The 24300-nt window shown below is 40.9% G+C and overlaps 1 protein-coding gene across 1 annotated transcript in view; it reads left to right on the top strand.

The window, feature by feature from the left end:
- The window catches only part of GRIN2B (glutamate ionotropic receptor NMDA type subunit 2B), a 309065-nt gene that overhangs the window by 116528 nt on the left and 168237 nt on the right, over nt 1-24300 (top strand). The window contains exon 2 of the mRNA XM_003797783.2: nt 801-1399. Coding sequence (XP_003797831.1) covers nt 801-1399 — 599 coding nt within the window. The remainder of the gene's footprint in view (nt 1-800; nt 1400-24300) is intronic.

Raw genomic sequence — 24300 nt, 5'->3', positions numbered from 1 at the left:
ATCCTGATCCAATCAGTATGTATTGTAGTACCCAAACATCTCTCTAATATCCATGCAGGAGGACCATCCATCTTCTGGGCTGGTGAGCCTATACCACCTCTATACCACCTGGGCTGGTGAGCCTATACCACCTCTATAGCCTACACCACCTCACCTTCTGGGCTGGTGAGCCTATACCACCACCTTGAGTATAGATTGACAGCATTTTGGATTATTCACTCTGTGACTGAGTGGTACATCCACATCAAGAAATTCCAAAGCCTCAAAAAAGAGCGCATGTCTGTGTGAGTGTGTATATATGTGTTCGTATAATTCATTTGACAGCAAAACCTGATATGAACTGACATGAGTCCATTAAAAATCGTTATTCCACTTTACACGACTCTTCATATGTTTTAGTATAGACATATTAACAATAATATCTCAACATTATGGAAGAATATGACTGGTACATATTTTATTTTGGGGAGTTGCCTTAGGCATTGGCCATGACACCAGGAATTCAGACAAGGAGATTAGACAGATTGATTTTCTGTGACATCTAGGACATAGTTTTAGGAAGAAAGATGTTACAAATGTCTTCAATTAAAATATTGAAAAAATATTTTATTGACAGTAAAAAATATTATTGACAGTAGGTATTACATGCAGAAATAACTAACACAAATCTTTGTGTTCAATTATTTCACACTGTCCATTACCATCCTTTGGTCTGATTTGTCTTCTCCCTCTTTCTCTCTTTTTTCTTTTTCTTCTCTTTCTCTCTCTCTCTTTTTTTTTTTATACTTTTACTATTCTAGGATGAATCTTCCATGTTCTTCCAGTTTGGCCCATCAATTGAACAGCAAGCTTCCGTCATGCTCAACATTATGGAAGAATATGACTGGTACATCTTTTCTATTGTCACCACCTACTTCCCTGGCTACCAGGACTTTGTGAACAAGATCCGCAGCACCATTGAGAATAGCTTTGTAGGCTGGGAGCTGGAGGAGGTCCTCTTACTAGACATGTCACTGGATGATGGAGATTCTAAGATCCAGAATCAGCTCAAGAAACTTCAAAGCCCCATCATTCTTCTTTACTGTACTAAGGAAGAAGCCACCTACATCTTTGAAGTGGCTAACTCAGTAGGGCTGACTGGCTATGGCTACACATGGATTGTGCCCAGTCTGGTGGCAGGGGATACAGACACAGTGCCCTCGGAGTTCCCCACTGGGCTCATCTCTGTATCCTACGATGAGTGGGACTATGGCCTCCCCGCCAGAGTGAGAGATGGCATCGCCATAATCACTACTGCTGCTTCTGACATGCTGTCTGAACACAGCTTCATCCCTGAGCCCAAAAGCAGTTGTTACAACACCCATGAGAAGAGAATCTACCAGTCCAATATGCTAAATAGGTGAGTACTGAGCAAAGGGCATTCTGATGGTGGGGATTGGAGGAGACCTTCAAAGACTGGGGCTGGATGCTGAGGAACTATGGGCAAAGCAGTTCAAGATGGCAGCAGGGTGGAGGCTGTCCTTGGAGGCAGCTATCCATTAGGAATGGGGGGGGGGCAGGGAACCATCTTGGATCCAAACCTTGCTATCCTGTTTGCTCATCCTAAAGAAATACAAAATAATTCTGATGTTTTGAGCATTTACCATGTGCTAGATGTTAATTTTAAGTATTTGTATGTTTTACTTCATTTCATCTTCAAAACAACTACATTAGGCAGCCTTTAAAAACTGTTTTGATTTTATAGTACAAGAGAATAGGCTTGTAGGTATAGGTTATCCAAAGTCATGCTGCAAGCTGGTGGTCAGTTTGGAGTTATGTCCAGGCCTATCTTATCCATCAAGACCACTTAATCACTAGGTAAGATACAGTACACTTAGAAATAAGGGAGGGCCAGTCCACTTACCTTTGATTCCTGGGCTGTTTGTAGAAGGAATGGAGAATAGGTTACATGGTTCTGTGGGCATATTAAGAGCATTTTTCCCTTAAAAGAACAAGCTTTTTTTAAAAAAAATTTCTCTTTTGTTTCCTCTCTCCCTGCCTTTAAGAGTGGGAATGCTCTCAGTCTGGTTTGTTTAGCAGGACCTCAACTCACATAACCCTGCCATGGCAACAGTGCATCCTCCCGAGGGTATTCAATGACTATGTGGGCATAGAATATTCTATAGCTTATCTGTGTGGTTTCATATGTGTATTAAACTGTTCTGTACATACATTGTAAAAATTCAAACAAAATAGAACACAACAAAGAAAATAAAAATGACCCTAAATTCAACTAACCAGAGATAATCATTGACAAAATTTAGTAACCATCCTTCCAGACATGCCTCTGTGTGCATATACTTATGTGGATATAAATCTACCATTTTACACCTGCGGTAATATAACTATACTTCTGTTCAATAGCCTGACCTTCTTTCACTTTACAATGTTTTGGACATCCATTTTAAATTTACTTTGACTTCTCTCAGACATACAGAAATGTATTTATAAAACCTTAATGCATACTTAGGTACTCACCCTGCAGCTTAAGAAATAAAATATTAGAAAATGTACCCTGGGAATGTTAAAATGCATTTAGTGGAGGTTGAAAGTAGCTTCTAGAAGGGGTTGGACTGCAGTCTCTAGACTAATCTTCTAATTCGAGGTTGAAACTCAAACCAGCTTTAAGGTAGCTGTCTTTGTGATCTAATCCTCACATTTTCCCACCTTGAACTTCCTTGTCTTGCTCTCATTCCTAGATTTTACTCCTGTTTGGTAGAATTTCCTTCCACCTCTCTGGTGGCGCCATCTTGGGCTCCTGAGCACACTCCCTTTCTTCGTGCATCCCTTAAATATTAGTGTTTCTCAGGGTTCTTTCCTAGATGCTCTTCTTTTCTCATTTGTTGCCAGGGATAAAATTAACGTCTGTATAATCCCCAAACTGACATCTTGCCAGAAGCTCTCCCTTGGGCCCCAGATTTGTACTTTTAACTGTGCCCAGGTATGTCCCTTTGGATGCCGCGGGCCTCAGAACTCACCAGATCCAAAGCTGAACTGCACATCTTCCTTCCCATCACATTCCCACCCTCTCCAAGCCAAACTGCAAAGGATACATCCTATGATCAAGCTGCAGAATATAAAAATTTCCAAGATGTCCTTGATTCCATATTCCTGATGTGTATAGCCAATCAAATCATTTTCTCTAGGTCTTAGTCCCCCAGTACCCCTGGAATGCTGTGCTCTCCCTACCCCATCCCAGGCCACCTCTGCTGACCTGCATTACTGCAGGGACTCTCACATGATCTTCCTGCTTTCTCTTCTGCTTCTTTTCAGTCTACATTGCAGCCAGAGTGATCTAAAATGAAAATGTGATTTCATCACTCTCCTGCTTAATACCTTTCAGTGGCTTTTCATTGCTCCCATAATAAGGCCCAATTTTCTTAATGTAGTTTATAGAGCCTTTCACAGCATGGGCCCTGTCTGTCTTTCCAAAACTGCCTCATGCTATTCTCTGCCTTGAACACTACCTTCCTGCAGCTGAGCTTCCTCTGGTTCTTGGAAGACACTGCGCCCTTTCTCATTTCCAGCTCTGTTCTCCCTCTGCCTAGAGCACACCGCTCAGCATGCTGCTCCCCTCCAGACACATGTGCCCTATTCCTTTGCCTGCCTGGTACTCTTCCTTCCTCAGGCATCAGTCCTGGCACCACCTCTGCTGGGAAGTCATCCCTGAGCCTTGGCCTAGCATCACTAGCTAACGTGTGTTCACTGCATCTTATACTTTTTCAATAAAGCTATTATTCAAACCATGGCAATTTAATGCTTTAATATCTACCTTCCTCATAAGGGAAAGGAGTTCCATGACAGCAGTGACCTTCCTACCTCACTCATGTCTTTGACTCTATTCCTAACACAATGTGTGGCCTTAGGAAATGAATGGACTGTGTCCTCTAAGACTCAGCACACACCTCCTATGCAGGGGCTGACTTATTCTGTTTCTCTTTGCAGGATAATAAAGATTTCTCAATTTACTGTTGATTCAGTTCTATAAATTTTTTTTACTCCCACTGTCTTGAGTGTTAAATCCGAATCTGATTCAGATAATTTTTCAACATGTTTGTTAATTAAAACCAAAGCGAACAATGGAGACATATGGAGACCAAAATATCTGCCAAACAACACAAAGAAATCAAGTGGATGTTACCTTAAAGTCCGTGAAGATGGTCCAGGAATACTTGCTTTTATCTTAAAATTTCTTTTGGGAAAACACGATCTGTACATATTTTTATTTCCTTCTTGGCTTATTTTACTTGCTGTGTAAATGTTATCTCGAAAGCCCACTCTAACCTGGTATCTTTGAAACCACATGTGTTACCATCTCTCTGAGGGCTGAGAGGCTCTCATGTGGTCACTCAGGAAGGTAGCTGTCCTAGAGCCTGTAGAACAGGCATGTCCAACCTTTTTTTTTTTCTGCTGCACATTGGAAGAAGAGTTGTCTTGGACCACACATTAAATAAAACAGCACTAACAAAAGCTGATTAGCAAAAAAGGGGGGGCATGTTTTTTGTGATATCTGACACCACAAATAAGCAAAAAAAATTCTCACAAAATCAACGTGTGGCCAGCAGGCTGCTTGGTGGTCACCCCTGCTCTAGATGTTATTGTCAGATGGCCACATAGGCCACCTCCACCTTCTCAAGTGTGCCAGCCCTAGAGGGAATAAATAAGACTCACATAGCATGGTACAGGCTATTCATCAATTTCTCAGCATCAGAGTAAAGCAGGAAGAGAGAGAGTGGGAGAGACAGTCTAGAGACTTCCAGGTTTGACTCTTCAGACTTATCTACCTACTTCTGCACTAAGATTTCCTCCTGGAAATTCCTTTCCTGCCTCAGTTCCGGGACTTTTCTTAGGTTCTGTATCCACCTGCTGCTGGACATTTTCTCTTGGATGTCTCCTCCATCCACACACCTGTGTCCTTCCATCTCCTCTGTTATCCTCCTTTTTCTCCTCAATGCAGCTCCTTATGGTTCTTAATGCTGATCCTTGCCTCTCTTGAAAATATCTTAATTTTGTTGTTGTTGTTGTTGCAGTTGTCATTGTTTAGCTGGCCTGGGCTGGGTTCAAACCGCCAGCCTCGGTGTATGTGGCTGGTGCCCTACTCACTGTGCCACAGGTGCCACCATTTTTCTATCAGGACCCAGAAAGGATTGGGGCTAACAGAGATTACAGAGTCATCCCCAAATCTGAGGTGCCATCACCAGGGGCAAGACTCTTCAGAACATCAGTGGAATTCAATTAGGCACACTTTGTTCACTCCTACTTATCCTGGTCTGAAATCAGATTCTCCTCCTCTGCCCCCCAAAGCTCTGGTCTCACTAGGGTCACTCTTTTAAATAAGAAACCAAGCAGTCACACCATTTAGCCACAGCAGGAAATCTTTGCAAATAAAACTGCGGCAAAGGGCTGGTTGTTTTAGGAGGCTGACTTTTCCTTTGGCACTGCTACTCACCTCTCAGCAAGAGCTGCAGGGAGAAAGGCTCCTCTGGAAATTTCCGGGAGTGCCCCACCCCCAGGATGACACTAGGGTATAGGCTTAGGAAAGTGGCTGGCTGCCCCTCTTCCCCTTTGAAAACTCAGTAGCATTAACAGGTCCTGCTCCTCCTGGCAGCATTGCATGGGGATTCAAAGCTCTCCTTTATGGCTAACTAGATTGTGGTTTTCTTTCCATGTGGGAGAAATTCCTAAATCTAGATTTAGGGAACAGGCACAGAAGTTATATGATATGCCTGAATCTCAAAGAGAGACATATATTTGAAGCGATTCACATGCTATTACCAAAGGAAGAATTTTAAAAATCCTCTAAATGCACTATTTCAGTTCACTATCAAATAAACATTATTTATCAGGTGTTAATCCAAATTCCTTTCTGATAACTTCTTAATTCCTTGAAGCTTAGCCTGCTATAGACTTGGCGATTATTTCCAGATAATTGGGTTTTGCCTAGAGAAGCATTTCACCAGGGTTGCAAGAAAATACATAAGCCCAGTTAGATTTAAATCTCGTATACACAAGGAATAACTTTATTAGTGTAAATTCATCCTAAATATCACATGGGGCATACTTACACCAAAAGAATATTTATTCAAATTTAATGGGACTCTGGTATTTTTATGTGCTAAATCTGGCAACCATACTTTGTACACTAATAAAAATTAATTTTGTTATAACTTTGTAGTATTCATTTAGGCCTTATTGGTAAGTATAGTACAATGCCCTGCATATGGCATAGCCCAAGACAGGCTGGGAGAGTTTTATTCCAATTAGGAACTTTATTCAATTAGAAGAATCGTAGCGTTTCTTATGTGCTATATAAGAAATTATTAATTCTTAGGTTCTACGTGTTCTCTAAGTGAAGGATTTTCTTAGTTGCTGAGAAAAGTCTGAAAACCTTTGATACTAGATAATCTGAAAATATTAAGGAAGTGATTAGATCAGTTGTCTGAACCCATATTTATCCCCCTGAGCTAGGGAGGAATTGTTGGCTATTAGTTGGCACACGTCTATATTTTTCATCTCTTACTTCTAATGGATTTCTATTCCACATGCTCTCTGATGCTCCGAGAGTCTGTTTTTGTCACTCACGTGATGGTACACCTGCCTCGGTCCTCGACACTCTCATTCTGTCCTGAGAACCCAACACTACTTCCCTTCATTCAGGGCTACTTTGGGAACTTATGGAAAGAACAGCTGCTCTGGGAGATAGATACATCTTAATATAGCAAAACTCTTATGAATCTTGCCTAATTATTTTTCCCCGGTGTTCTCGGATTTTGAACTCAACATTCATTTCCTCCACCCTCAAATTCTTCCTTTCCAGTGAAAGTTACCATCTCCAAAGCCTAGATCCTCCTGGAATCTAGGCCTCTAGTATTCATTTAGGCCTTATTGAATGGAAAGCCTCTGAGGAATGGAGTAACTTATGTGACGAAAGATGCTCTGTTAGGTTCTTAATGAAAGAGCTGTAATGAACATGATCTTCCTGTAGCCTTGAGACAGGTTCCCCATGTTTAGAACCGCTGTATTATCTGAATTGCCCCCGTGGGATACCCACTTGACTCACTTGGCCTGGAAGAGGCTGGGAGGTTAAGAAATAAATGAGAAATTGGGTCAATTAGTTTTTAGACTCTGTGGGCAAGGGCTGCTTGGTCATTACCCATATCTTAGTTGTTATTAAATGCGCATTGAGTGCCCAGGCATAGGCAGATTTATGGTCAGGCAAATATGTGTTATAGGTTCACTTAATCTAATTTACATGTGAACCAATCAGTGGCAAGGTAATATGAGTGCACAGTTATAAGTGGAATAGCTGGCGTAGTGCCCCTTCACCTTGCTAAAGCAGTGCCCTGGAATCTAAGGAAAGCTACATTTTCAAAGAAAATATTTAGTAAAGTGAGATACAATGATGTACAGAGGGAGGGAGAGACTTTATCTTCTCAGTGGTTAGAAGGACATATAAATTAGGAAAAAAAAAATAACTGAAGAACCTAATAAGTGTTCTTAAAGGCATATTCAATGCATACTGTAATTCAGGCATAAAGCAGGCAGTCTCTGTTTAGGGAAGGATAATCGAATATGAAGATGATTCAAACTCTTCTGTTTTCCTCTAGTCTTTCACATTCCTCCTATTAAATAAACTGATGGTTGTTTTAATAAGAGATCTTTGCTTCTTTCCCTTAAACCCAAGCCTGTGACGGGTATTCAAGTCTCTAACATCGAGACCCCTGCACAATTCCTTCCTTAGTCACTATTTAATTTTGAGGCTGACTTGTACGAGTTAAAACTTACCCATGATGTCAGGGGCATTTTTTCCTTCTTTCCTTTGTTTATCCTCCTCTTCCTCTTTCTCCCGACTCTTTTATCCTCCTCTTCTCTTTCCTCCTTCTTTCAAAAACTCATTAGGATTTGGAGGAGAGGGTAGGAGATAAAAGTGGGCGAGTGAGTGGGAAAGAGTTACATCTCACTGAGGACAGTTAGGGTGTGGAAAGTCCACCTCTATCCTGGGGAAGAAGACACGGGTGGCATCTTGCTGCAGAGCTGTCCAAACTTTTTTTTCCCTGCTACCGCACATTGGAAGAATACGAGATGTCTTGGGCCGCACATTAATCACACAAACACTACTGAAAGCTGATTATAAAAAAAAAAATTGTAAATATGTTTTTTGTGATATCTGACACCACAGATAAGCAAAAAAAATCCTCAGAAAATCAGCCTGTGGCCCGTGGGCCACACGTTGGACACCTCTGACCACAGAAAGGTCAGAGAAGTGCAGCAGCTCTCGGTGGAGAAAGCAGATAAGCCTCTTTCTGAAGAACAGATTCTGCCCCAGAAATGGTGTGGATGACAATGGCCTGGGTTAAAAAGAGAGTCAGGAGGTGTATATTTAAATCATCCCCAGATGTTAGCCAGGGTTCCAAGTTATTCATTCAAGCATTAGTTGCCCTTTGGGGTCCTTCCTGCACACCCAGTGCTGTGCAGTTTTCTAATTTGATCTTACAAAAATCCTGATGCAGATGTCCTCAAGAGACACTCTCTGACCGCCCCCCTTCAAAGGCCAACCTGTATCCCCACCCTCCCAGCACTCTCTGTCTGTTCCTCGCACTTAATTTTTATCTGTGGCGCTTATCTGACATACCATGTATATTTTCTGTACATATTTTCAAATCTTTTGTTGCCTCCCTCCTTCCAATTGAATGCAAGCTCCATGAAAGCAGATTTTGTTGTAATTATTGCATTCCTCGCACAGTGCCTGGTAAGTAGGCACTAGATAGATATTATCATACAGAAAAGTACGAATGACAAAACAGAAATCCTTAGTCTCATTTTATGTGTTTTTAAGGAACACCAGGCTCTGTGATCCCCAGCTTAGGCTATGTGATGCCAGGATCTGGCTGGGATCTGCCTCAGGAAGCTGCATTTCACCCTGTGCTGTGAAGCACATTAAGGTAGCTTTAAAGAAAGCTCACCTTCCCTCAGAATCAGAGCACTGGAGCCGGGACGGTCTTCAGCGCACATCTAATGCAAAGGGTTTTTCAAAGCATGTCTTTTCAGGGAATAGATGTTAGGCTGGATTTTACAAAAACACAATCTCAGCACGGCCCCCTCCTCCATCAGAGGCCAGGCAGGTGCAGAACCTAGGAGCCATGCCCCGCGCTGGAGCACACTGCCCATAACTGCTGGGCCATGTCCTCAGAAGGGGCTGTAGACATCTAGGGCTTTGCTGTCAGCCTTTGCCCTGGACTGGCAATGTCCCCACAATGCTTGCTCTCTTAGTTCTTACCCAGACAAGGACACAAACTCACAGTTAATGGGAATTGAAGCTGGTATTATTTAAGAATCGAGTAGGAGTCATGTCTCCATCTGCTCTCTCTTCCCACTAGAGGATGAAGGCTCGCTGGGTGGGGGTAAGGATGGGGGCGACTTGCCAGAAAGCTGGAGTGCTGTCATATCTGGTTACAGACATGGGCAGGAAGCCTGAGTGAAGGCTGGACCACAGCTGGCCAAGGTTAGCTTAGTTCACATGAGCTTCCTGAGAGCAGAGATAGTCATGTGGCTTTTGCATCTACATGTGATCTGGCACATTTTAAACAGATAACGGTTTAAGTCTTTTTGTTTCCTGTCCCATAGCCCTGGTGAGGATGCATAGATGGTCATGTCCTGGAAAATATTCTCCAGGACCTGATGCAGCCGGTAAGGATGCAGGACCTTTAGGATGACTGTGGAGGCATCTGGGGCATAGTGGAGATGGGACACAGGAGAGGCCAAGGAAGGCGCAGGGCAGGAGATAGGAAAGAAGACCTTCCCTGGGCTTTCAAGGCTTTACAGAGGGCCTGGTGGGGTTAGGGCGTCCAGACTGCCGCTTGTCCCCAAGCTGGGCCGGCTGGTCACACATGAAGGAACTGCTGCTGACAGATTAGAGTTCCCTGCTGCTGAAATCTGTTACCTCTTGTCTGGGTTCCAGCAGCAGCAGCAGCAGCCTGCCGGGGACAGCCTCCCTCACTGCTCAGGCCTTTTCTTTTCATCGTCACTGCCCCACACCCCACCTTCCTTCTTTCTTTATTTTTTCCCTTCTCTTTCTCTAAAGGTGTTCTGTTTGTTGATCTTTTGGGGCCCCTGTCTTCTTTAGCCAGCTTTCATTTAAAGGCTTGAAAGCCTTTCTTGTCTTCAGCTTTCATGTTCATGACCATCTGTGGAATTCTTGCATGCACGCACTCACCTGCATGTGAGCATGCGTTACACGTCCAGACGGCACCTACTTACGTGTGTATGTTTGTATGTGTCAAATGAAGTAGAACCAGATGAAACACACACTGCATTTCCCCAATTCTTCCTCCTCCGAGAGACTAGGGGATTACATGAGAAGGCTTGAGTGTGAGATAGAAGTTGGGAGCAATTCTTTAAAAATGGCTTGATTGGAATTAGCTCTGATAAATATCAATGAGGTATTTCCTTCCAATTTGACTTCATTTTTAAAGTTTTAATGGCTATAAGGATGGTTGCTAAATAACATTAGCACATTTATTGTTTGGGTCTAGTAGTCAAGTGATCATATATATGGTGGAGAAATCTGTAAGTATCTTTCTTTCTAAAGCAAAGTTCTTCCCCCCAAAAGCAGCACAAATAGCCACGAAAGCCACCCTGTGACAATATCCCATTGTAAGTGGCATTTTGCACATTTCTTTGAGCGAGATTATGGATGGAATACAAACTGGGATAGCTGTCAAAATACATCGTGGACATAAAAAGCTCGAAGACCCAAAACTTCTAGTTATTCATTATTATTATTGAAAGAATTAGGATGATAATAAAAGTGAGGGTGTTTGTACAGATAATCTTCCTATATGTTCTCATCTCACAGTGGCATTCCAACAAAACTGTGAGGGCTTCTTTTATTCACTGCCTGCATTACCTGTGGACAGAATGGAGAAAACACATACTCACTTCATTTTGCGTTTCCCAGTGGCATTTCCAGACACTCCCATCCACTTTAATTTTCCTGGCTTGAAAAATCTGCCAGGAACTTGTGTTTAGGCAAAAACAGCAGAACAGAGCATTATTATATTATAGCTTATTATTACACAGATTTTAATAATATGTCAAATTTTCTTCCTTATTGACTATGTAGAGGAAATAGTTAGGAGCGTGTGAGACAGAGAGAGTGTGTGTTTATTAGAGACTGGCTTCAAATAGTGATGATTCCACAGCTTACCAGGAGTCATTGTCCTTACCACTTTGTTAGTGCATCTCACACGTGTTCACATGGAGACTTAGTTCTTTTACCTGAAGGATAGGAGGTCACATACACAACAGCCTGATGCATGTAGAACATGACCAGTGACCATAAAGAAAGCAGAAAAGGGTTTGGAGTTATGACCACTGATACATAATTCTTGCCCTAAAGTGGACATGGTTTCTCATTACTTCCTTTAAACCTACTTCCGAGAAGCTTGTGGAACAGGTAGGTTAGCTATGGTAGAGACCCAGTGGAAATAAGACCCATAAACATAGTTAGGTTGTCTGCCTGGAGCTGGCTTGGTGGCTGATCCATCACTGGGACCCAGGCCCCTGTTTGCTTCTGCTCTTTTATTCACTGGGTGTGCCCTTCATCCCCTTTCTTTGTTGGGGAAGAACTTCCCTTTAGAAAAGGAAGATATTTACAGACTTCTCCAAAACATATATAACCACTTGACAACTGAGTCTACCCAAATGATAAATGTGCTAGTGTTATTTAGCAACCATCTTTGTTGCCATCAAGAGCAAAAGCAAGTCATCCCTCTGAGATGGCTGCTAGGACTCCCATTTCAAGCAGCAGATGAAGTTAGAAAGGAGATCCCTCAGCAGATCCATACTTTGCTCATAGCCCATTGGTCAGAAATCAGCAAATGGCCACAAGTAGCAGCAAAGAACGACTGTTAAAGTTAGTTTAGTTTTAACCTGGGACGTAATATGCCTGGTGGAAAAAAATCAAAGTTCTGTTAACTAGAGGAAGAATCAAGGCCATGGTTTTAGTAGACAACTAGTAGTCTTTGAGATATTTGTTTATATTATTTCCCAGATACCAATAGCTTAGAAATAACAAACGTGATGATGGGGATGAGGTAGGCAAGCTGACAGCATTAATAAATAATGAACAGAATGGTAAGAAGACAGGGAAGATATTAGAAAGACTCCGTAGAAGACCTTGGAAAGCAGTTGTCTAAGACTATTTGGGGAAAACTATCATAATTGCCCCCCAAAACAAATACCCACCTGAATGAATCCCTGAATAGCAAAATAGCATAGTCACTGTTAAGTCATCAATGAGAGCTTAAATTATATTGATTATCCTTGATATAAGAAGTCAGAGAACTCTAATATAACTTTCTGAAATTTTCCATCAAAATGCTTCCTATAATCAAGAAAAGGCTTGTACTTAAAAATACTATGCTTCAGCAATTTAGAAAATTTACTTTTAAAAAAGATTATTGTGTGACTGCTACATGCTACGTGTTTTACATAGCATCATTTAACCTAACAAGTACTGGACCAGGGTGCTATTACTCCGTTTTTCAGATAAAGAAACTGAGATCCAGAAGACTAAGTCATGCCTACCTTGAGTTTCGAACCCAAATTTTTATGAATTCCAGTTGCACTTTGTCCCACGCTGTCTGTTCTTCCGAAGAGTCTCTCCTTCACTGAAGAGGCTGAGTCACTTAGGTGTGATTCTGATGTATATGAATGTCTCATTAACCTGCAGGGCAGGGAAGTTTTGTACAAAGGAATTTAATTTCTTGGATTCTCTGCTGAATTCTTGCCCTAATGACTAGACCATGATAAATCCCGAATGAGCCTGGATTCAACTACACACTCGGTCAGGATGTCCCACACTGAGCCTGTTCACTTAACTTTCCATCCTGCAGGCTGTCCATCTCGATCTACCTTCCTTCACCAATTGGGAAGGACAATTATTTTTCTTATCCTATTCCTGTATATTCCAAAGTCCTTTGACTCAGATATAGAAAAACCACTTGTAGTATTTGCATACCTTTGAAATCTGCCGACAAATCCTCAGAACTGAAGAGGGTGCAGAATTTCTGTTCTAAGACCTGCCAAGGCTCAGGTGGGTTATAGGCACATTGAAAATACCGTCAAGAATATGTACTAAAACAAGACCCTGGCTTCTGTTACGATTTACAAATGTCTGCTATGGCCACTATTCATTTTTGCCAGGTCAGATGAGTTTGGATTTTTTTTTTTTTAAAGGCTTATACTCAGCCAGACTCTGGAGGGAAGTAAAAATAAAAATAAATAAATAAGCTATTGGGAATGAAAGAAATGGGATATATGGGGGCTACTTGCCTGCACCTCACAAAATTGCACTGACCCTTGGTAAAAGGAGTGATACAGTCCATAGGTATTCCGGCCCCCTATTCTGTACTGCTCGATCCTGGGGATATGGACCAGGTATACAGCATCCACTTGAGTGGCCTCACAAGGGGTGAAGTGTCCACAGAAGGGTTCTTTTAATTTGCTGTTTGAACTTCACAGATCAATTCACCAAGTGAATTGCCTAAGAGGCTAACAGAACGCGTTTAAGGAACAAGGATCAGAATTTCAGAACATACTGGCTAAATCAAGAATTTCCCAGTACCTCTGACGCAAGCAAAGCCGAGAAGGATCCTTTCTGCTAGAGACTAAGACAGTGGAGTTAAGGAAGAGAAAAGAACCATTTTCGTGTAGCTGATTCTAGTTTAATCCTTTGATCTAATTGTCACAGATTATTACTCTCCTGCCAACTCAACACTTCATGAAAGAATAGTCTTTCGAAACGTATCAGAGCCCCCTCCCCCACGGACACGCCGCACTTCATGTGCTCACTCACCAACACTTTTAAAAATAGGAACCATGGTGTTGCCATGACTCCCTGTGCTACTCTGGAGCCTTGCTTTTCCCTTTGAAGTGATTTCGCTTCAGAACACGATTTAGCGAGAATCTGGCGCAGAGCGGCCTCTAGCGGCTCAGTCCTTAGGGAAGCGCTTCCCTCTGTGCACATTCAGCCGGGTTCCAAAATTAGCCACCTTTGCCAAGTTGAATGCTTGTGTGCTCTAAAGCCTCCTCCATGCCACCAGCATTTTGCAGAATCTGTCTTTCTCATCAGCCCCGAGTGATCAATTGTTTGGTACCCACTATGTGCTCAAAAATATGGGGAACAGCTCAGGGCGTTCACCATCTTGCTGCCCAGAAGACAACATGTGTCCCCTAAACATTTGGAAAACAGTGTGTGGTAGTGACGGGAAGCTGGGTCATCACAGAGGCAGTGATGGCGGGCGAATGGAGTGATCTCAGTAAAATAGGTTTGTTAGGATCATCAGAAGTTAGCCTTTTTCTTTTTGAGATTTGAGAGTCTTCTAAAATGGAGCACCTGATTACTAATTCAGCAGCCCCAGGCTTGTCAGCGTGCTGACTCCCTCCCAAGCTGTCTTTACCATGTTTTCAGTTCTCCCTCTTTTGACTTCCTCCTGTCAGTGCTTCTCAGACCATACTACATGATAGAATTTAATGGGAAGCTTTAAGAAACTATACATAGACCCCAAGTCCCCACTCAACACAAACGCTAATCCAGTTGGACCAGAAAGAGGGGTGAGGTCTGGGAACTGATGTGTATTAACATACCCAGGTAGATTCTAAAGGGCAGCCAAGGGTTGTGAATCACTGTTCTCTACTCTACTGTCATTTTTTTTTTACCCAATAACCAGAATAGAGTCAAAGGCTCTAACAGCATTCACATAAATTTAAACTTGGTGCTCATGAAAGAATTGCATTCGTTGATTGTCTCCTGACCAGTCTAAAATTTGCAGTCCCTGTTAATGCCGTGAACTTGAAATCCTGGAAAGGGTACCACACATGAACATTCCATCAGTGGCAGTCCTCTTGGAGGTGTTCATGATTTCTGAACAGGATTTTTGTTCCTTGTGCTGGTATCCCACGTTTCTATTTTATGCAGGGAAATGAGTTTCCATCAGTAAGGCTGGCAAACAGGAGCATCAAAACAAATTTGACTTTAAATGATATTTCAGTTCCCCTGCACACAGATTGTAAATCCCAAAGAAATAGAACTCTACAAGTTTCCAATTTGATGTGTCTGCTGGCCTTGGTGAGAGATTGATGCTTTGCAAAATTTTAGAGTACACCAAAGGTTTTAAAATACAAGTTATTAGCACTAGAAAGTGATGTTCTTTGTATTGCTACACTGTTATTCTATCTAATGGAACACCTTTCTAAAGTGCTACAGAATAAAAGGAAAAACAGTGTTTAGAATGAGAAAGACACAGGGTGAAGGCCAGGTAAGGACACAGGGTGAGGGCCAGGTAAGAAAATAAATGGTGGATGTCTTTCTCTTACAGTTCTACTCTTGGAAGCTAGGGAAGGTCCTCCTTCAGGGAAACAAGTTGAATTGGGCTTGATAATGTAATGACCAGGGTTTGTAGGTAATGTGTGGTGATTTTGTGGTTCTGACTGGACCTAGGCTTGGCAATGTCTGCTGTGGGCAAGCAAGGCTAAGGCATAGTTTTGGAATTGGAAGGAATAGGGGTAATGCCATCTGCTTAGATAAAGACAGGAAACTTTATGTTTGCCCAAAGGAATAAGAAGAAGAGAAAGTAAGGCTACATTATTATTGTTGAAGCTCTTTGTGATTTATAAGACAGAAGGATGGCAGAACCTTCAGGTACACTTAACAAGTAGGTGATTATCTAGCGATTTTTTTCATTGGCTCCCCCCCACACTGGTCTTCCTCTCACCCAACCGTCTCCCACACATTCCTCACAAAGGTGCCTGGCTAATCACAGGCCATGTTACGTCATACCCTTAAAGCCATGATATTTGGGCTTTGTGGAAAGAAGGGAAAGGAGTTAATCTAGAATGCTAGTTCTTCCCCAAACTCCAGAATTCACATCTGGACCATTACACGAGCTTTCTGGAGTCTCTTCACCAAAAACAACGTGACGGAGGAACAAATCACCATTTGGAAGCATTACTAATTCTACACAATGCATGTTCTTCTGCTGGGCTCAATAAGGCATTTACTGTATAGCATGTTTTAAGACTGAGCTGGCTTCTCAGGATTTGATTGCAAATATCTTATGCAGGCTGTTAAATCTTTCTTTTCTGTATGACCAATGACTGGTGCTGTAAGTAGGATTATGTGTTTAGCTGTTTGTTTTTGACCATATAGAGGTTTGTCTGGGTTTCATATCAGAAATGGACAAGGCAGTATTGAGTTCTGCATTTGAAGTTAAGGATGGATGAAAGGGGGTACAGCTACTCCATTGATATGGACCTGTGAATTTTTGTGACCACTATTAATGTCCCTTATATTTTACAAGGGTTTCCTTTCCCTTGTTGTTATTGTTTTCATCTTGCCTGAAATGAGGCCAACCTCCTTTCATCTTAGCTGTTTGGTGTTGTCTGGAGAACTGGGCAGGGAGGAGATGAGGCACAATAATGAACCTGCCCACGGCACCTCACTGTTTTGGGTGCCATACTTGCATGTTGAGTCAAAGAGCTGACCCAGAAGCTCCATATGCTGCCCTGGAGAAGCAGAGGGACCATCTAAGAGTTGAGTGGTCATCTGGTGTTTTATTTTTTCCTTTTCTATGAGAAATGATAGTTCCTATGTCTCAGTGTCAAGAAAACTGAGAGATGTTTCTTTTTCTATTTCTATTGCAAAGATAAGGTTGGTTGAAAAGTGGGAAAAGAAAGCAAGTACAGCATTTGGTTCAGCCTTTAAAATCTTTTGGGCCCCGTGTAAAGGACACACATGCTGAGTCTATCAGCCCTGGCAGTGGCACATGCTTCAGATTGAAGTTGTTAAAAAAGAGAGAGAGAAAGAAAGAAAAGACCCCCCCCACCACCAAAACAAAAAAAAAAACCAACAAAAAAACTGTCTTCTATTTCTTCTGAGCCCTGGGAAAAGATCCTACTTCTCCACACTTGGTTGTACCAGCTGTCTAATCAGTTATTCTAGTTATTAGCAGAAGGGAAATATGTCTGTAAAAAATAAATTGACAGGAGATATAAAGGAATGGGACATATCTGAGGAGGAACAGACATTTTCAGAAATAAATAAGATTAGCACATGATCCTATAATGCCAAAGTTCTGAGCCCCTGTGAACACAGTCCCCAGAATGCGTTATTTGTCCAGCCTGTATTACATCTCTCATCCTAATATAACTGAGCTTCTACTGCAAGAAGGAGCAATGTCATGACAGGAGAGCAGTTTACCTTAGCGCAGTGGCATTATGCTATGAGGAGGTGAAAACCCGGCTCTTATGAATTTTTGAACTCTGCTTTTATGAATTCAAGGGTAAGGATGTTGTCTCCCTGTAGAGGTGTATGTTCAAAATTCCTCAAATATATTCACAAAGGAATAACAAGGAAGGCATGATCAGATATCAGTTCCAGAAGCATGATCGTGACCCCCAAAGTGTCCCCTCAGGGAGCTTATGTCTAGTAGTTAAATTGGATGATGAAAAACCCAGAACCATGGCATCTGTACTTTGTTAGATGGAGATATTGTCTTTGAAAATCTCAAAGTCACTATAAAGTGGTCTTTCCAAAACCAAGTTGGGGATGAAGAAGACCTTATAACCCATGCTTTATTGAATCAAGTAACAATTAAATATGTTGTAAATAATAAAAAATTGGATACCTAGAGCAGAAGTCTAATTTTCCCTGAAATCTCTGATGGCTCCTTTTATCTAGTGGATAGCAAAGCCAGAAAAGACCCTTGAATATTTGGGCCTAACCCTCATGATTGGATTTATTTTACTTAACTGTCCTCTCTTCCAACCTCACATCTTAGCCCAACACACATGGTTCGTGATCAAGCAACATTGAATGATTGACACTGACCATTCTCTAAACATGACAGTCTTTTACTACTTTATACATCTGCACAGGCTATTCCCTGGTTTCCATCTTGCCTGAAGCAAGGCTAACCTCATTTCATCCTGGCTGATTTTATCTTGAGAACCAGGCAGGGAGGAGAAGAGGCACAGTAGTGAACCTGCCCAGAGCACCTCACTGTTCTGGCCGCCATGCTCACATTTTTAATCAAAGGGGTGACCTAATACCCCTGCCTTTCATTTCCCCTGGAAGCACATGGATGTCCATTAAGATCTGACTCAAATGTCACCTTCTCTATGAAGTTCTCTGACAATTCCAGGCAGAATTAGTCATTCCTCTTTTTGTGCTCCCATAGCCCTTTGTTCATACCTCTATCACAGTGCTGAGATGTGCAAACTGTTCAAATTAAAAATATGTCTGAGAATGTCTAGGGCTTGGACCATCACATTCATTTTGGCAGGTACCCTAGAACTCACTGCACAGTAGACATAGCATTTTTTATGGAATAAAAATGTGAATGAATCAATAAAGAAATGTACAGTGGAGTTCACACATGTAGAATAAAAGATTGACAATTCTTTTTAAAGAGTAAATAAACTATCTTTCATGTGTGAAGATGACTTTGTGGACTCATTGGCAAAGCTCATTTTCAGCATTTACTTTGTGTACATAGAGGGTTCACATGGCTTTATGCCTTATAATCAGTAACATGTACTTGCCCATCATCACTTCCATATATGTAGCCAGTCAGACTTCCACATTTCCCTGAGTTAAAAGCCACTAAGTTAAATCATCCTTGCCTTTCTACTTCTATAGCCCCCCTCCAGTATATGGGGCCAGCGCCCTACTCCTTGAGCCACAGGCACCACCCTGTCTCCCTTATTTTTAATATCACAAAAATCATCTTACCCACTACTAATTTTATATTTTTCAAGTATCATTTGAATCATTTTACTCATGTAGTTCAGTACCTTTGGGGGCCTCATTTAGCAAATTAAAACTTAGATGTCATCAACTCAATCTCAAACTGCTTTCCAAATGGGAGTCCTTTCTAGGCACAGCTCTCTCATTTCCATCCAGACCACATGGTATTGGAGAATGTGATTCTCCCGCTGGCTTTGTTCATCATTAGCTGTGTTACCATGGCAGGCAAGTAATTTTACCTTTTCAGACTTTGGGTGTTTTCATCTGTAAAATAATGTCTCAGGAGAGATGCTTACTTGGAAAGAAAGGATTTGGAAGAGGAGAACCCTATGTTTCTTCTGATTCTAAAAGTTTTTGGTTCTTTCATTATATGAAGGATTGAAATTCTATGTTCCCTTTTGACCCTATGATCAATGAAGAGGCTTGAATAGGCTTGAACCCAGAACCATGGCCTCATGTAAACCACACTATATTATACAGCAGCCAACAATGTACCAGAGGGGAATGAAGATTAAAGGCTTCTGTGTAATCCTGCCTCTCGCATGGATATATACAACACCAGGAGCAATCCTTTTTTAAGACTGGTTTTAGCTTTTCATTTAGCCAAGCTTTTGATTCACTTGATAAAAAAATAAATAAATAGGCCAGATTTGATTTTCTTTGATTGAAAACAGTTATTTTATATTCTCCCTACCTCAGTGAACACTAACCTACAGTTATTCACAGTCTAGTTACCCAGTTCTAGGCTGAGTCCTCAATTCTGCTTTCCTCTTCTCAGGCCTACTTTCTGGCAGAGGTTTTCCTTTTTTAGAAGTACAGGGTATATGAAAAGATAAATAGGGTAAAGATCAGGAAATGAACCTCAAATCTCTTTAGGTTAACTTCTTTTATTTGGTAGGGTTCTACTAATGGAATTATTGAGCATAACCAAGGTTGGATTTTTATGATCTACCCCATAAACCTGTTCTTCATTACTTTTCTCTATCACAGGGGAACAGCATGGCCATCCTTTCTATGGCACGTATCACAAATACACAAGGCATCTTTTATATTTTCTTCTCCCTCACACCCTTTATTTAACAAATTTTCTAATCTTTCTGGTTCTATAGCAAAATATGTCTCCAATCTATTCCCTTCTTATTTTGTCTACAGTCCCCATTAAATTTTTTATATGCATGCCTTCCTCTGACTAGACTGTTAACTTCACCTCGGCAGGAATGTGTCTATTTCATTCACCATTTCACTTGTCTGCTTAGGTCCTGAATTGGCTCAGAGCAATGTATGTCTGATGAATGAGTGAATTAAGCTAATTGTGAAATTAAGTTTTGAAATATCTGTGAACTTGATTTCTTCTGGGATTTTGGATTATTTCCTGAAGGCTATGTTTCAGGTTCTAGTCTAAAGTTCTTTGACAAGGGTGTCCATAAAGTTCATGTGCAATTTAAAATTGCACCCTTTGCACCCTGTATTTTCTTTTAAAAAATTTTTTTTTTATTGTTTGGGGTTCATTGAGTGTAGAAAGAATCAGGTTATACTGATTAAATTTGTTGGGTGAAGTCCCTCTTATAATTGTGTTCTGCCAAGTGGTGTGCCATACATTGTAACCCATCCTCTCTTTTCACCACTCCCTTGTTCCCCTGCCCCTACCTTGAATTGATTTAAGTTTTTTTCTTCTGAGGGTATGTATTAGATTGTCTACTGGCTTCATATTAGAACTGAGTATATTGGATTCTTGCTTCTCCATTCTAGTGATACTTTACTAAGAAGGTGTTCCAACCCCATCCAGGTTAATACAAAAGGTATAAAGTCTCCATATTTTTAAATGGCTGGATAGTATTCTGTGGTATACATATACCACAGCTTGTTAATCCATTCCTGGGTTTGACACCCTGTATTTTCAACAAATGGTACAGCACCTACTCTGCATAGAGCTGTACTCAGAGTGGAAGATAACATGTAGAAAAGGCATGATCTAATTCCCTTCAGTAGTTGAGTTTAGTCTAAGAAGCAAAACCTCCATGTACCAAAATGTTGGGTAAAAGTGAAAGACTGAATATAATTAAGTGCCTCTAATGGGTAGTACAATGCATATACTGTAGTAGAGTGGTATATACTATACTGTGTAGACTGAAGTTAAAGCCTTGAAACATCTTGGAAGTGTTGGGGGTAGTGGCACTTGACCTAGACTTTGAAGACTATGGAATATAGAGATCCCAGGGAAAAGGACATTTCCACAAGTGGCAATAACATGAATAAAGAAGTGGACTTGTCACTTGACTCTGAATGTCAATGTGAGGGCTTTATCAGAGTCAACTTGACCTGAATGGACCTGTAGACAAGTAATGGGAAATAAGTGTGGGGCATATAGTGAGACAGTTGTTCCTTTGAAAGACAGCATGCTATAGTTGAAAAGTACCACCCTGGGAGTTGGCATCTAACTGTGTGAACTTAATCAAGTTATTTCTTTTCTCCAGATCTCATTTTTTTTTATCCAGAAAAAAAATAGTATGGTAATTAGCATGCATTGGTGAGTAGTTAGATTATGTCAACTTTTGGCATGACATGTTATGATTCTGTAAAAAAAAGTTGAAACAGATACCAATAATATATTTTTCTGCTTTAAAATCTTCACTTTCCATAAAAGCCTATTTAGTTCTTGATTTCCTGGCTTGGGCTGAACAAGTGTCATAGATTCTCTGAAGAGTAGATTAATGTTATTTAACTTTATTCTAGGAGGTAATCATAGGAAAGATGCAATGAAATGGTTATAATGAAATGATTATTTTAAGATTAATCTTGCTATCACTATATGACAGAATGGGATAAAAGTGAACCAAAGTGGGGAGCAAGTTGGCCTGTTTTTAAATATTCCAAATGTGAGATGACCAGGGCTAGAATTTTGGTGGCCATAAGGATTGCAAGAGAATTTTAAAGGACACTTCTTTAGGATCTGGTAATATCCCATATGGAGATAGTATATGGGATGAAATAGTCAAAGCTAGCTTTTAGATTTGAAGATGGGAGAGATGATGATGGATCAATGCAGATGGAAAAGTTGAAGTGGAAACCTGTTTTTCACAGAAGATGTGTCAAATTCTGATTCTCAGAATCTGAGAGCTGGACATGTTAGGGAGGATGTCTTGTAATGCCTAGAGCTATACAGTCTAAAATGTGGAATTGCAGGTATGAAATTCACCAGCATAGAGTTGATACAACTGTCAATGGCCCTTAGTTGAGAAAAGTCAAGTTCTCTCAGAAGAAGAGTTTAGAGAAAAGAAAAATGTGATTTGGACTGAGCCTTGATCACTCTCTAAAATTGGAGAGGGAAGGCATGATATTCTGCAAAGGACACAGGCCTAGTGGGAAGGAGGATTGCGGTGCTGTATAGGAGCACTTGCTATTGGAGCCAAAAGAAATGACTATCTTGAGAAAGGAAAAAGTATCAGTAGTGTCAAATATGGTAGATGGGGCAAGTGTTTGTGGGCTATATATGTTTTTTATTTCTTCGCTTTTACATAGTTAACTACCATTAATCAGGGGTTGATGATGGAATTGTTTTGATTATTCAAGTTGGTTGCCCAATGTTTTATCATTTTACTATTTTTTAAACAGCATAAGGAAGAAATTAAAGGGAAGAGAAGAACTTGAGCCTTTTCCCCCTATTACCAGGTATAGGAGAAAGTTGGTGGGGAAGGAACTTAACACTGTTGGCTCCAATGAGATTCAGGTCCCATTGCAAATGACTAGAAGCCTATGGAGTCTCTCACCCTCATGGCCCCTACACTTGTTAGCCAAGGGACCATGCTCAGTCACCTGACCTCTCTGAGCTTATCGCTTCATCTGTAAAAACAGAGGTACCACTAAAGCCTTCTTACTGTTTTGTCTTTCAGTTAAATGAGGATGTATACAAAATGACTAGCAGGAAAGCTTTGATACAAAGAGAGCACACATAATCGTATTTTAGTTATTAATATCTAATTTTGCTTGTTTTATTGGACTGTCTCTGCTCACATTGACACTAATAACTGAAAACTTAATGGAATATTGCATTTAGAAAGTGTAATAATTAAAGATTGTATTTTCTTGCTCTCATTTTGTCCCTAGGAATGGATGGATTTCTTTCATTATAGTTTTGTAAGACATCAATCTATATGAGATCTAGGCAATTACTTGTTTCTGAATTTCCCCTGCCGTGGCACCCCAGCCTGGGGATGGCACATTTATGAGAAATGCTGAAGGAAGGGGCCTTGCAGCATGATGGGAGGAATGAAATTATCTGTATGTTTCAGTCTGAAGCATTTTACTGATGTTGGAATGGAGACTCATCTTGAAAGAAAGAGGGGGAGAAAAAGGTGTATATTTCTCAGAGCAAAGATGCATGTGCTGACAATTTAGATTTTTGCCCAGAGAGGCTGGCATTTTGTTTCTGGGGGCGGTTCTTATGTTTCCAACAATGTTCCCACTGCATACCATGTTCTCTCCTCCCACCCCCCTCCCCATATGGCTTCCTCTTTGTCTCGCCCACCCTGCTCATGGTTCCTTTCTGTCTCTCTCTTCTCTTTAACAGCAAAATGAATATTTTTACAGAACACGGTCTTACTTTCCTCAAACCCATTCTCCATCTCTTCAGCTGTCTCTTACATGGAAGTTCTTGAATGAGCAGAAGACCCGGGAAATAGTCTTTGGAATATACTCCATTATATGTCTTAGAAATCTTCATAATATTAAAACTAACACAGAGAACTATACGAAAATGGGAGGGATGGAAGAAAGAAAGGATTCCAAGAACAGTTTGGACATGGCTAAAGAACAGCTGGGCATAGCTGTAGGAATGGCCATGGATTATTCGGGATTAAGAGTTATGACAGGTAGTTCAACACATATGGATTGGTCTATACTTGCCTTCTCCCTCCATGCCCCACTTAGGAAATGAATATCAGCTTATTGTTAGCATGTTCTGGCTGCTCCTTCTTCTTCTTTTTTTTAAAGTCACAGAGTAGTTAGTGCCAAATAAAAAACAGCAAACAAAAATATCTGTCTTAGACTTTAACTCTATCTCTGACTTCATCTCTTACTCAGAAGGAGACACAAGACCCTGAATGAGAATACCACTGTATTTATGTTGTATGTATTTGTGGGAGAAGATACTTGTCTATGTAGAGGGTTTTACTATTGGGTGGTGAGGGAAGCAGGGGTTTCTTTTGACCAATTGAATAAGGAACATAAAATAAATAGATATCAGCTCTATGTAAAGAAAAATCCTAAGAGGAAATTAATGGGTAAGAAAGTGATTCTCAAGTTGGCAGATTATTCTGAGCAGGGTTGCAGAAGCTTACAGGTGACTTCCATTCAGCCACCTAAGTTTTATGGAGCTTTGGTTGTGTGTGCACAGCCAGTGCTAGGCACTGTGAGAGATTCACCAAGCTTGTACCTGGTCCCTGCCATTAAAGAAT

The sequence above is a fragment of the Otolemur garnettii genome, unplaced genomic scaffold (genome assembly GCF_000181295.1).
Source record: "Otolemur garnettii isolate 467f Iridium unplaced genomic scaffold, OtoGar3 scaffold00124, whole genome shotgun sequence".
Classification (NCBI taxonomy): domain Eukaryota; kingdom Metazoa; phylum Chordata; class Mammalia; order Primates; family Galagidae; genus Otolemur; species Otolemur garnettii.
Note: the sequence above shows the minus strand (reverse complement) of the source record. Positions and strands in the feature narration are given on the sequence as shown.